General features: G+C 40.2%; 1 protein-coding gene across 5 annotated transcripts in view; it reads left to right on the top strand.

The window, feature by feature from the left end:
• Positions 1 to 215: 215 nt before the first annotated feature.
• The window catches only part of TNFRSF19 (TNF receptor superfamily member 19), a 65,481-nt gene continuing 51,502 nt past the window's right edge, over positions 216 to 14,194 (top strand). The window contains exons 1-3 of one of the 5 annotated variants that reach the window (XM_075419323.1): positions 216 to 288; positions 733 to 820; positions 13,190 to 13,267. In XM_075419323.1, the coding sequence (XP_075275438.1) occupies positions 13,205 to 13,267 (63 nt within the window). In that variant the 5' untranslated portion in view covers positions 216 to 288; positions 733 to 820; positions 13,190 to 13,204. The other 4 variants (XM_075419330.1, XM_075419338.1, XM_075419354.1 and 1 more) reach the window with 4 other exon arrangements.

A 14,194-nucleotide genomic window follows, 5' to 3' on the forward strand; every position in this document is an offset into this window, starting at 1 on the left:
CCTCCGTCCCCGGACAGCCCAAGTCACAGCAGCCTCGGGAACTCCCCCGCTTCCCGGTGCTGCACGGGATCCCCCAACGATTCTGGGGTCCGTAAGCCGCAGCAGCACGGAGCACGTCTGCCGGCAAACACACTGCCACCCCCCGACAGCCCCCCTCCGCCGACAGCGCAGCCCCGACCGCTGAACCCACCCCAGCCCAGAAACGCCTCTGCGCCAAAACAGCTTCCGCGGACGAAGCGGGCTCCGGTACCAGGGCGGGCGCGAAGCTCCCTGCCGCGAACGGACCCGGTGAGAACCGCGGCCGCCGGACCCCGCGGGCTGCCCCGGGGCTCCGCAGCCCTGCGTGACGTCACGGGACCCGCAGCTCTGCGAGATGAAAGGGACGGAGCGGAGCCCGCCGGCGCTCGGCCTGCTGCCGCCCGCTCCCAGCGCCGGGACGGGGCGGGGGGACGCAGGGGGGGAGTGGCCGGAGCAGCGGAGCTGGGTCCCGGGAGCGCGGGTACCTGCCGGGAGGGAGCCCCGCTTCCCCCCGCTCCCTCCCTTCCCCGCCCCCCCCCCCCCCCGGCGCGGCGCCTTTGATGTGAGGCAGCTGATGGCGGGTCAGATTGCAGGCGGCGGGGCTCGGCGCTCGTCTGCCTTTGATCTGCACCGGGAGTTTTATTTTCCCGGATTTGGAGTTTCGTCTGGGCTTGTGCTGACATACTTTTTTTTTTTTTTTTTTTTTTTTTGAAGGAGGTAAAAGCGTTTAACGCGGGAGCTCCGGCAGGGCGAAGTCAGGCGGCGGCAAGCCCGGGCGCTGGGGAGCTTCGGCAGAGAACAGGTACCGGATTCGGTCTCTCTTTGCAGTTTTGTGTTGCGGGATTTTAAGAAATTATAAAGTTCACATGCACAGCAATGCTGCACATCTCTGGGTGTACAGAGTTCAAAAGACTATGTATGATTTATGCAGCATTTTATTTGTAACTCTGAAGCAGGATTATATTGAGGACAGACTATTGAGAATACACAGGCAATTGAAAACTGGAGCAAAATCAAAACTTTTTCAGTGTTTTGGGAGTAGATGGGATTGTGGTAGGCACTGCTCGTTCCTACTGTCTATAGTTCTGTAAAGTTATACTCGAAGTAGCTCATGAGTTAGGGCAATATTTATTTTCTAAGAAAAGACCAACCAAATTCCCTACACGCTGTGTGTAACTTTATTTGCTCTCAGTGCGTTTATTAAACTGTGACTTCTTCAAGCAGCGCTTTTAATCCTGATAGTTCCATACTCGAGATGAAAAGTCTCCTCTTCCACAAGTTGTTACAACTAAATTTATAAACCTAACATCCTTACATGCAAAAGGGAGATGGTTTTATTTCAAGATTAAAGAGATGATAGCTCAACTACACCATATGAAAAGAAATCTTGATAATAAAAGTAACGTTTTAACCTGGTGAGAGAAGTTTCCTCTACGGCTTTCTAACACCAATATTAAAGAAATTTTAAGCTTATCTAGAACAAACGCCTGGATTTGCTGAACTTCATGGAATTTTTGCTCCTACTTCAGTGAAGCAATTCCCATTCACAGTATTTTGTATTCTGTTCCCCAGATTCATATTTGTGAACATATACTGTGTTTAAGAAAATTTAAGACATCTACTCCAGAAATTCATTATAAAGGAACAATTGTTAGAAGTTTTAGGATTATTCACTAAACATTTGTGGTTTTTAAAGGGCCAGATTTTGAGTGAGTTTGGGCCAAATTCTTGAGTGTTCTGTGACTGTAGCTGGAGCCACTCTGTTAAAATAAGCTTCTCCTGTAGGTATTTAAATGTAATTTAGATTTTCAGAAGAACTTAGAACCCATAATTGGGGCCAGACTTGCAAAGAAGTTCAGCATTCCAGACACCGAGCTCTTGGAAAATCGAGTCTTAATGGTGGATTGTGAGTTCTTCTGAAATACTGACTTTAAATGTATATCCTTAAATCTAAATTTAAGTGTACGTAAATCTTAAGTACATCTGTTTATTAACAAATTGCAACTAAAAGTCAGCATAACTGATGGCTGTTAAGCATTGCTGGAAAACTATTCTTTAGAGGGGTTTATCAAGTCCTTAGGACCCTCAAGATGTTCATGTTTCAGTGTGCACCCTAGTAACATGCAAACCTAAATTTTAACAATCTGCTTGTATCTGCACAAGTTATCAACACTTCTGGAGAAATGTAGTCAGATTTCATTAGTCAGTCTGCAAACTTTGTTTCTTCTAATTAAAAGTGTATTTGTATATATAAATTTTAAATTTACTGAATATCAAGAGATAAAATGCCAGACAGATTAACTAGGCCTGACTTGGTATCATTTAGAGTTCTATACTACCAATTAATTCATATTCTGACTTAACAAGTCAATTACATTATAAGGAAAGTAATTAGCCCTGCATGAATAATAAGCGTATAGCTGTCAAAGAAGAACATTTTTTAAGGCATAGCCAAAGCAAAATTTAGTATTTTTCCTTAAATGACAATGATGTACTAAAACATGTTTCTGTACCCCTGAAAAGATAGTTTTACTTATTAATTTTATACCTCACTGATGAGCTTCTCTACCTTTCCATCTTCTCTTGCTTGTTGCTAGTTTTCTAACATGGACATTTATTTTCTGAGGAAAATAATTTCTAAACCATACCTCGGTTTGATGTAAAGTAGAAAGAGAAGCAAATTTAAAAAACAGTACAAGGATTCTTTTTCCTCAGAAGTCAAAATGGCTATGTGAGTCTAATGCAATTCTACTGTCTTTATAAGGATCTGACCCATCACACAAATGGGTAAAGCTGCACAAAGAAGCAACACTGCCTAATCAGATAGACTACACTGATGATTAAGACTTACCTGTATAAATATTTACAATATTTAGGCTCTAGAAATGCATTTCAGAAAAAAAGACTTCTTTCCATTTTGTAAAAGGTCCCTAGGATTTTAGGTAGTCTTCTCACATATTTAAACACCGATGGGCATTACCCATTTGCACGGAAAAATATCTTTGTTTGTGAGACTGAAATGAAAGCACAGTTGGCTGTATTTAGGTATAGGGGGAGGACTTTCAGCATTTTTGTTACTTCAAATAGCAGTTCTCTGACAGTTTATTCTTTCATTGATTCAACTTTTAAAGATTAAATAATAATAATTCTTGGCACTTGCGACTTTGCTTTTACAAAGTGCTGTATAAACATTAATTAATCCTCAGGCTTAAGTCTTCAGAAAGAGAAAGTGCACAATGCTTTTTCAAGCAAACCTGACTAGAAATCTCACACGTGTATCATTTATTTATTAAAATAGCTTGAGCAATTTCTGATTATAAATAGAGCCATTTCCAAACAGTGTGTCTTAGATAACATCACAAACATATTTTAAGGTTTGTAGTAGTTAAGACTATCAAAAGACATTGCACAGTTATACTGACATCAGTTTCCAACAGCTGTCATAACAAGAGTAGATCTATCTCACAGTTGACTGGGGAACTGTGTTAGCATTTGAGATATGGAGATAACAACTTCCTATTGCTGTACAATTTCTGCTTCCACATCAGATATGTCACGCAACTTAGTCTTTCTTATCAAAGGGGTCAGCTGAAACTACTTTCCAAATATTTCTTCTCTGCTTTCTCTACTGTAGTGAGAATCTCTATACTTGCATCTACACTAGTTGCTCTAACAGTCCACTTCTTCCATTTCCTTCAAAGAAGCACCATGATTTAAAACAAAAGAAACCCTGCAATTTTCAACATCTTTCAATGAGGAATGGAATTAACTCATCCATTTTATATTTAGAGGAAATGCTTTACATGCTGCAACACGGACTTAAATGTTTCAGTGCTGCAGACTATACATTGCTCTTAATTCATTGGCATAGCAACACCCTCTCTGATGAGAAAGTCTTAATTTTTCTTTATACGGTGGTCCTCGGTATTTAGTCAACACTTTAAGATCTCTGTGATGTTTTAATACACTTGTCTAACTGTACTACTTTAAAACAAGTATCTGAAACACTCATGCTGACTCTAAGAAAAATTCACGCAATACATTTCACTGGTGTCTACAGAGAACAGATAACGTACGAAACAGTTGTCTGTAAATAGGGGGAGGATGTAGCGTGCTCAGCTCTGCGCTGCAGCTGCCATTCACAACAGATGTGCCGCCGTTGCGCTGCAGCATGCCATTCCTCGCTGAATTCCAGCCTCTTGCAGAGCTCCTTTTGGCAGGGTTCCTGAAGAAAAACTCTTCTTTGAAGGCCCTTTATAAGATAATCGCATGAAAGCCCCCATAAATTCTGAGTTAGTTCAATTTTTTTAAATTGAAAACAACTCATTTTGCAGCAATCATTTATCTCTTTGCAATAAGCGCTGCTTGTTTTTATAAAAGTCCACGTGGCTGGCAAACTCCAAAATTTTATCTCTGTGAGAAGCTCCCGAAAATTCCATTTATTTGAAAATGCTTTGCTGCCAAGTATATCCATTGGTTCATTCTCTTCAGAACCTAACTCAGTTCCAAGTGTATCCATTCAGTTGTCTAGACTGTAGCGGTATCATTAACCTTTTCATTAGAAGTAAAACTAATGACTTGAAATCCCTGCAGTAGCAGCAGCGATTCTTTCACCACTGTCTCTGAGATTGATTTCACCAATGTTGGAGCATCACTAAGTCCAGCAGAGCTCCTGATTTATGTCACATTAAGTAGCAGTAATGCACATCCTTTCTAGTGACCGTGACCAATTTGTTCTCTGTGAAGGGCTGGATTTCTGAAGTCGCGTTTGGTATTGACACTACGCTTACAGCTGGGTAACTTGTTACCTGCAGGATGGAAAAATATTTCAGATTCTGAGTTAGCAGGGGAAAAAAGCTATTCAAGCGCTCTGGAAAGCATTATCAGAGGGCTTCCATTGTGCCCTTTGGGTGGGACAGGTGGAAAGGGCTTTGGTGAGTTACAAGGACTCCCTCTACTCTCACCTTCTAAATGGCAGCAACAGGTTTTGCCCAGTCCATTTAACCCCAACAGCCCAGGGCTAGGCAGCCGTAAGCACTTCTAGGCCAGGGCTACTGCTGAGGGACACCAGTGACCCCGAGGCTGCAGCCCCCAAAGCCCAGGCTGCCTCTGGAGGCAGAGCGGCAGCCGCAGCCCCCCATCAACCACCACACTGCACCCAGCAAGTCTCTGCCATCCTCCCGGCAGGATGAAGGGGACCCGAGCGCCTCATCCGTGGTTCGCCCCGGCTCAGGCCCACACCTCCCGGAGTGAAGGGACGGCAGTGGGAAGCGGGCAGCCCCCTCAGAGGGCGAGGCGTCGGTCGAGCGGCCCTTATCGCCTCGCCCACGCGGCCGCTCCCTCCCGCCGCTGCCCCGCCGGGGCACGTGGGCCGGGGGGGGGGCCGGGGGCTGCTGATTGGCTGCCTCCGGTCACCTGAGCCCGGCCCCTTCGGCGGAGGAGGGCGGGTAGCGGCGCGGCGTTGCCGGGGTGACGGGCCGAGCCGGAGCCAGAGGGGACGAAGGCGGGAGCGGGGCGGGCGGCGGGCCCCGGCGTGGCAGGTGGGTGCGTGCGTGCGTGGGAGACCCCGGCGGGCCCAGCCTCCGAGGGGCGGCCGCTCGCCCCCTGCCGCGGGAGGGAGGGAGGCTCTGAGGCGAGGAGGGGAGGGCTCGGCTGGATCCCTTCCTCCCCGAGATGGCTCCGGCTCTGCCGCTCGCTAGCCGGCCCCTCTGCCCCGAGGCGTCCCGCGGTGGGCGTGAGGGGCACCGCGCCGCCAAAGGGAGCCGCCGCGGATGTCGCCGGGTTTTGCGGATCTCGGCAGCCCGAGAGTGACTCCGCCACGCTCCGGAGTGTGGGGAACAAAAAGCCCGGGAGAGCCGGGCTTGCCTCCTCGCAGCCTCTTGTCGCGTCTGCTGCGTGAGTGGGTTGCTGTTTGCCTCAGACGAGTTTGGAGCTGGAGTTGAAGGGAGAGGAGCCAGTCGCTTTTTGTCTTGGCTGGTAAGAGATCGAAAAGCCACAGTGATGATTCTGTTGAAAAGCCTTTGATTGTTTGGCTTCCTTTCCTGACGTCTGTCTCCATTAATCTGGTCTTGGACTGAAAGCTTTACCTGATATTCGTGAGAAATCTTGAGACTTAATATGTATTTACCGCCTTTATCTTTACAGCCACTTGAATTTAAATGCTTTTGTCAAGTTAAGAAAGGGGTCCAGTAGCATTTCATAAGAGCAAAAGTGGCAAAAGGATTCAACCGGTAGGTAGGTTTGTTAACTGCTGTATGATCTCTTTCAAGCACACCTTCATCATCGTGTGTAAAACAAGTTAGGTATAGTAACTGGGAGCTTTTTACCACGTAAGCAAAGGGGGGTTTTTTTAGAAATAGAAGTAAACTTCTTTATTAGTTCAGTAATAAGATGTTTAAGTTGTCAGTTAAGGAGGCAATAAATTACTTTTTCTCAGTTTCCACAACTTGCAGTTGCAATCCTAATGAAAGAGAAGGCTGAGAATGAAAGTAACTCATCTCTGTGCTTTTAGGATGTTGCATGCTATCCAAAACTGCTGAAGGGTAGCTGGATCAATGTAACACACTGACATTGCACCATTGCAATAATTAATGTATTAACCAGCCCAGTGCTATATAATTTATGATTTTTAAAAATCACATTGACAAATAACTATTAGTATACTTTGGTGTAGATGAAATATGAATATAATATTGACATTCTCATTTCATTGTATTACTTGTTCACATATCTGAGTACAAATATGTACAAATGCAGCTCTACGCTGAGGTTTCATCTAGCAAACTAGTGTCTCCTAGAAGTTGAGAAGTGAGATGCGTTAAAACAGAAGGAGCAATGTTTTTGACCACAGTTTTAATGCTGAAGCACAGAATTGTTCAGTATCGCTATGAGTAGTCTTGTCAACTTTAATGGGATTAGGAGTTCTTATGTGAATCATGGGTTCTGATTCTCTAAAGAGCTTTGTTTAAGTGTAGGGAAGATGCCACCACTTTGCACCTTTGTCATGGTATTTTACTAGAATTTTTAATTAATGATAGTCTGGATATGTTGAAGAATATGGATGATAAACTATTTTACATAATTTTACTAGCATGGATCTGGAACATTGTTTGTAAGTAGCAAAATCAGAGATTAATGATGTAGTTCATTTTTAAGTTGTGCTGATGATACCCTTTCTGAGACACTGGGATATAATGAGTTCTGTAAATGCTGTATATTACAGCATCTCTACAGTGTCTTCACTTCTTTCAGGTGTTAAATTATTATCACCGTTATTCCTGTAAAGTCTGGTACTTCAGCTGTTGTAACTCAAAGCAGATGGTACTCAGGAGAAGCACAAATACTTCCCGGCTATGTGTAAACCTCCTTTCTCTCCTCCCTGAGCCCCTAAAATAGATATGTGTTTTCTGTCACCAACCATGTTCCAACTTTAATCTGCTATCTCTCTCTGTCTACAAAACTAGAACTGAACTTATAGCTGCCTAATTTTGTACAATTTCATGTATGGCAGCTTAGAGATTTATTCAACACAATAATGTGATCAGTGCTACCTAGCTGACAGTATCCCCCCCACCCCCCCCCCCCCGCCAGCATGTGGTCCTTCTCAGAGGATTTGGAGCAAATGTGGTCGGACAAGACCTCCTTTACTTCACAAAGGGGAAGAGTACAAGGGTTGTGGGCCGGGTGTAAAGGGAAGGTGTTCTAGAAGTAGGAGACAGAACAACAATGTGTAGCTCTGTAGCGGAAGTTCCGGTCCCTAACTCGTTCTCTTTGTCTTTATCATTGCAGCAGCATAAGTACTTTCCCTTCTCTTGTTTCTTGCCCCTGGGGCACTGACTCTGCTAAAGCCATCTGCCACTCCTTGTCATTTTATTGCATGCAGTTGACAGCTGCAGGTGGGAAACAGGGTGGTTAGAAGGGAGCTGAGATCCTATTTGTGGGATACCAGAGACCTCTGTTGCAAGATAAGATGATTCTATTTTCCTTCTTCCTTATCCAGAACTTCTCAGAGTACTCTTTGCTAATGTTACAGAGACCATGGAAAGTGGTTGTCAAGTCTGAAAGTCAAATTAATTATGGGAAACTTACAAGATCTAGGAAAGTTAAGTGAATTCAAAGTTGGGACCCTTCACCCCTTCTGAAATTTCCCTTAGAAGGTGGATGATGTTGACCTCAAAATTTCGATCCTTATATATATGAGAAACCTGCTAGTAGGCCATAACTCAGTCATACTGCCTCAAGTCTTGAGGTGATGTGTCTTTCATGGTGAAACTTGTTTTTTGTGCGGAGAAGGAAGAAGTATTTTTCTGACAGATTGATTCTGAGATAGAATGATGGCTACTGCTCGGGCGAGCAAGTAAATGTAGGAGTAAATTCTAGGGGACAGTGTATTCTAGGACCCTGGAACACTGGAAGTTGCTGTTTCCACAACACACTTAGAACATTTCCCAATTCATTGTCTGATATGACCCTCTTCATACATATGCGTAGTAGGCCCCGCACAACCTTAAAACTATGAAACTGCCTTTCTTAATGTAAGTTCTGTATCTTGAGTTCGTTACATTACTAATGGTAATTGCTTTCCCCTGAGTATTTTGGGCAAGCGTGTTACTCTTAACCTAAAAAGATGCCTTTGGAATGATTTACTGACCTCAAAAATAAGTGTGCAATTTTCTTTCATTTACTAAAGATGAGGATAACTGAATTCGGCATTGTAGGTATCAGTATCCAAACAAGAACAAATAATCTTTCAATGTATTGAACTTCTGTTTGGTTGTGCATATTTTATAGGTGAAAAGTCTTTGTAGTTACTTCTAACTTGAATGCGTATGAGGTGAATGACTTGTGTCCAACAGACATCAGTGTAATGCCACTTCATATCAAAAGAGAACAAATTTGCCCACTGACAACCTGTTAAGTGCTGCAGCATCTGCTTTTTAAGCAGGGCTTTTAACCAAACTGGAGACAGAAACAGGAGACAAGAAGCTGGCACAGTTATGTCTCCTTTGGGACTTGCTTTCAGTACAATGACTTATGAATGTGTCTTAACCATTTGCATTATTTTTATCCAAATATTGCCATGAAAACAAGCCTTTTATTTTTTTTGTACTCTTAACAGAGGTTTTTTATTGTACGCCAGTTAACTTCTTTCTCATGTGTTATAGCCAGTGTATAGTCTTCGGGGGTGTTTTAGTAGAAACTGGGACAATGAGCACAATGATTGCATGATACAATACCACAGGCCTTCATACATGTCTACTGAAATGATTTGAACGTGTTTTGGTGCTACTAAGTCTACTGAAGTGCACTGAAGTTTAAGGCCCATAGACCTGCAGGCTTATTTTGGAAGATCTGATGATTATAAAAGACAAATTATCTAGAAGATATATTGTATGACATCATAGACCTAAAGCTATGAGATTGCACTGTACACACAATGATCAGTCAGCAGATTTGAAGCCTGGAGAAATGTGTAGATGAGTTGGAGAAGTCCACTACAGTTTGATGCCAGTTCTAAAATACCTGATTTTGGAAATTTACTCTGGGTTTTGGAACTCTTGATGTTTGAAGGTGTTGGATTTGGCAAGAGTGTTATAAAGGCAGTAGATTTTCTTTCAGATAGAAATTATTTCACAGGTGCAATAAAATTTCCACACCTAAGTCAACGAAATGTGTTTTAGTACAGCCTGCTTCTCCATGTGCTTTTTATGCTCTAAAAATCTTTGAGGTACATGCTGTAAGATCATTGTGTAACAGATACAGCAACTCCAAAAGGTGTGATACAAGCTGTCAGCATGACCAGCGACATTTTTAGTGCTGCTTGTTAATCTGTACAACCTTCTGTTAAGAACTGGCATTTGTTTTATAATCCAGTTGTAACTCTAGAATATTACAAACATAAAAATACGTCATTAGCTTTGTTTCAGTATTTATTTTAATAAATTGTTTATATGCTAACCAACTTCTTCACCATATTAAATCTTCAGGTTATTACATATTGGAAAAATGTATAGGATGAATGTGGCTTCATTACATAAAGCTAATATAATTTTATTGGAACAATGTGGCAAGTACTGAATCTGCTGGCCAGTTAATCAGGCTGTTCTTAATTTTCTTTATTTTTCCATGCTTCAGCTGACGTGCTCAGAAAAATACAGACTGTTCAGATTATGCCACAGCCCCATACTTTGGATCATTAACCCTAGTACAGCTCGCCAATATGTTTGCATTGGTAATTCTATGTGAAACTTGACATAAAAATATACAATTGTTCTGATATTCAGTTTCTCTTTTGATATGTCACTCATCTAGTTTCACAAGTAAATCTTAAAATTAAATATAGTTTTAACCTTATAAAGAATCCTGTTTTCAAAATTTTGGTAGTATTATATAGATGGTCATAGTTACATTAGAACTGTGCTATGTAATATTTAACAATCATATTATTAAGGAATATAATTACTATAAATTGATATGACTTAGAATAATCACTTGACATCGAGTTCTAAGTAACTCGGTTACATTTATGGCTTTATTTCATTTGCAGGCTTCTGTAAAGTTTTGCCTCCTATAGCGATTTATTAAGCATAACAAGTGTTTGATTTTTTCCACTGACTACCATTATATGAAATTAAGAAGTCAATGGGGATTTTTCTCCCAAATCCCTTTTGTTTCAGCATGAGTCTTTGGATTAATATTTAGTGAGTTTGTATCATTTAGCTTTTAGACTTTTAGCTTTATTGTCTTGTCTTCTCTGAATCAAATGAAGTCAAGTTTGTTTTGCTGAACTGCTTTTCTGTAGTATTTTATAGAGAGTTTATTGTATTACGATTCTTTGTACTTTTTTAATCTTTTCATAACATTACCACCTTTGAATTTCTGTAGCATTCCAAAATGTATAAAAATTGAACAGCAGCAAGCTTAAGTCTTTCTGATACTTTGTTTTCAAGGTTACTGAGGTGCAAAGGCTCACAGTTTGTCTTCTGCCCCATATGGTTTTACTTAGCAGATTGCTAATCAGCCAGAAGATATATTTGTTATCTGATGTGTGTGGTTTATCCATCATGTTTCTTTTCAAACGTAGATGAGAAACATTTTTTGAAAATTCTGTTTCCCTTAACAGTATTTTTACATCTCTGTCCTGTTTTGTCTTTGCTACTACTAGAAATTGTTTTGTTCCCATATACTTTTGTTCTTATACACCTAATTTTCTTTGCAGCATTAACACTGTTAGCTTCTCATGCCAGCTTTGTGCCCTTAATAACTTTTAAAGCTTGTTGACTCTCCTTTTCTATTTTTCCATTTGTTCTACAGTACTTTCTATATCAAAGTGTTGTATTTGGGTCATCCAGAATTCTTTGAGATTTCCCATTTCATGTTTATCAGCTTGCTTTTTTTTTCTCAGATTGAAAAGAGCAACCTCTGTCAAATACTATATCTGTGTGTATTTGTGTTGCTTGATGGTATGTCTTTTTTTTTTACCCATGTTGACATGCATATAATCTGATAATTGTCATTGACCTATAGACCATTACCATCATGAAGTGAGAAATAACCATAAAAATGTAATCTTGGCTTTCTTGTAGAGTGCTGCCTGACACATCTTTGCCTGTTCTGTTCTCCTTAGCAGATTTTAGCTCTTTTTACACTTCAAGATACAGTTTATCTTAAAAGCTATCAATAGTGCCTGAAGTATACTTTTTTCTTATTGATTAGAATTTGTTAATTAGGGTATTCATGCAGTAAGATGTGAAATTGTGTGTTAATTATAGTTTATGCTCATTCTGGTTGTGTATTTTTGAAGTGTATTATGCATGTTATAATTACATATTGTAAAGAATTTTGCAACTGTTCTTAATTTTTTTCTATACTACTTTCCTTGATGTTTTGGGTTCCATCCTGTCATTTGTCAACATCTCCTCCTATTAAATGATAAAATTACTTGTCTTTTAAAACAGCGTAATTAAGCATCAGTCCTTAAGCTCTGAAGTAGGCCAAAAATGTTTTAAACATTATTTTTCACATCTAGCTGAAAGCAATGATGCTATATTACGGTCACATAAGGTATGCTAATTAGGATAAAATTCAAATGGCATGTTATGTAGGCTGGATTTATTTATTCTTTTCTTGTTATTTTTGCTATATAGTTTGAATTTCTGAACTAAAAGCTACACTTGCATTTCCAGGTAACTGACAAAAACAAAAAGTAAGAAACCGGAAACTACCACAAAGACTCAAATAAACAAAAGGAAAGAGAAAAAATGTTCTGTTGGCCAAGCGCAATATTCCTAATGATTGTGGGGGTGCAGTTTGTTAATTTAATAATCCAAAAAAACTAATCCCAAGTTAGAACTTCCTTTCCGTGACTGTTTCAGATAGTTCCCCTTCGTTATTTTTTTTTATCATTTGTTTGCTACCACTTAAAAAATAATTAAGCAAGCCTTATGACTGTTCTTTCCTTTTTTTCTGAGATTATGATAAGAATTGTCTGAGGTAGGATGTGATTTGGTTATGTGGTTTGAAATGTCTTCTATAATACTCTTTGCCTACCAGATCATAAAGGATCATGTTAACATTTCTGAAAAAGTTAATATTCCTTAGGTAAATGACAGAAACAGATCCTGTGTATGCCTCCAGTTCATTGCAGAATGAGGTAGAAGAGGTTCTCTTACCTACTAGGCCAACCCATTTTGCTTCACGTTGCAAAACAAAAGGAACATTCTCATGATCAGCCATGTCTTGGCTGATATGTGCCATATTTGAAGAAGTTGATTTTTGTCTGTTGATCATGTACATAGTTTGGCAAGCAAGCAAGCAAGCAAGCAAGATATGTTAGGGGTGTTAGAAGATGTTAGATTTACAGATGTTGACGTTCTCTAATCTAGACTGATAGCAGTCTCTTTTGAGAATTAAGGTTATGGAAACTTTGTATATATTGCCTTGTCGTCTTAAAAAAGAACATGATTTTTTAAAGCATATGTTTTGTTATTTAGCTTCCAGGAATCCTTCTGAAATGTTTTAATGGCTAATGGCATTAACAGATACATATTTTGACATGCTGAATGACATGAAGTGCTATGGCCATATGACTTTTGCAATTTAAACAATATTGTGAAATCTAATAATTTTTGTCTTTTTTCCTTCCCCCCCCCCTCCCCCCCCCGGGAGAAAGGTTTCATTGTAAGAAATGGATGCTAAAGGACAAGGAGAAGATAAACTGAAGATGTTCATAATTTTACTAGCATATTTGGTAAGTTAATTTTTTTTTTTCCCCCCCCTAGGATGAATGTTGAAATAATTATGTCGGACACAGAAATGGTGTCTTTTGTTTTACACATTACTGCTAACACTAAAAGTCTTAAATACATATATGCAGAAAATTAAATATGCATTTTATCAATTATCAATTGATAATCAATTTTGATAAAATTATAATCAATGATCAAATTTATCAATTTATCAAAATTATAAATTTAGCAATTTATCAGTATGCAAATTATCAATTTAAAAGTGAGCTTGATCAACTAATCTGTATAATTTCTTGCTATTCCTCATGTATGGTTAAAAAAATGTATGTTGTGAGCCTCTTCGTGGAAGAAGGACTGGACTAGGACAGAAAATATTAGGAGAATATAGTGCTGTGAAGGTGATACTGCTTCACAGAGATGGCAGGAATTCTAGGCGATTTGCAGCGGCCATCTCTTAGTACAGTATGCTAATATATATAGTTTAGCAGTTTGGAGTATTCAGTTTATCCACAGAACATAGCATAGCATGCAATTACATTGCCTACTAAGTGTACTTCAACTCTGGCTTGCACAGACAAGCTCTAGAACTAAGGGTAATTAATGCTTCATAGCTATCAGAAAGGCTTTGTTCTTGCTGGAGAGACTAATAGACGAACTGGGAATTCAGTAGCAGTTGTGGCAAGCGCTTTCTGCGGTGGAAGCCTGTATGCAGGCATTTTATTTAAAATTCTATTGAGGGAGCTCGCAGGGTTTGCTAATGTTCCTGGGTAAGATTCGAGTGATTATACTGAGACTTTGCATGGCAGATATTACTGCTTACAGTATTTCTCATAACCTTAGTTTCTGGTTTGGTCAGATAATGTACTTAAATGCCTTTGAAGCCAGAAATTGGATTCTCTTTCATTGGACCCATTAAATATGAAGTGATA

Source organism: Opisthocomus hoazin, chromosome 1 (genome assembly GCF_030867145.1).
Source record: "Opisthocomus hoazin isolate bOpiHoa1 chromosome 1, bOpiHoa1.hap1, whole genome shotgun sequence".
Taxonomy (NCBI): Eukaryota; Metazoa; Chordata; class Aves; order Opisthocomiformes; family Opisthocomidae; genus Opisthocomus; species Opisthocomus hoazin.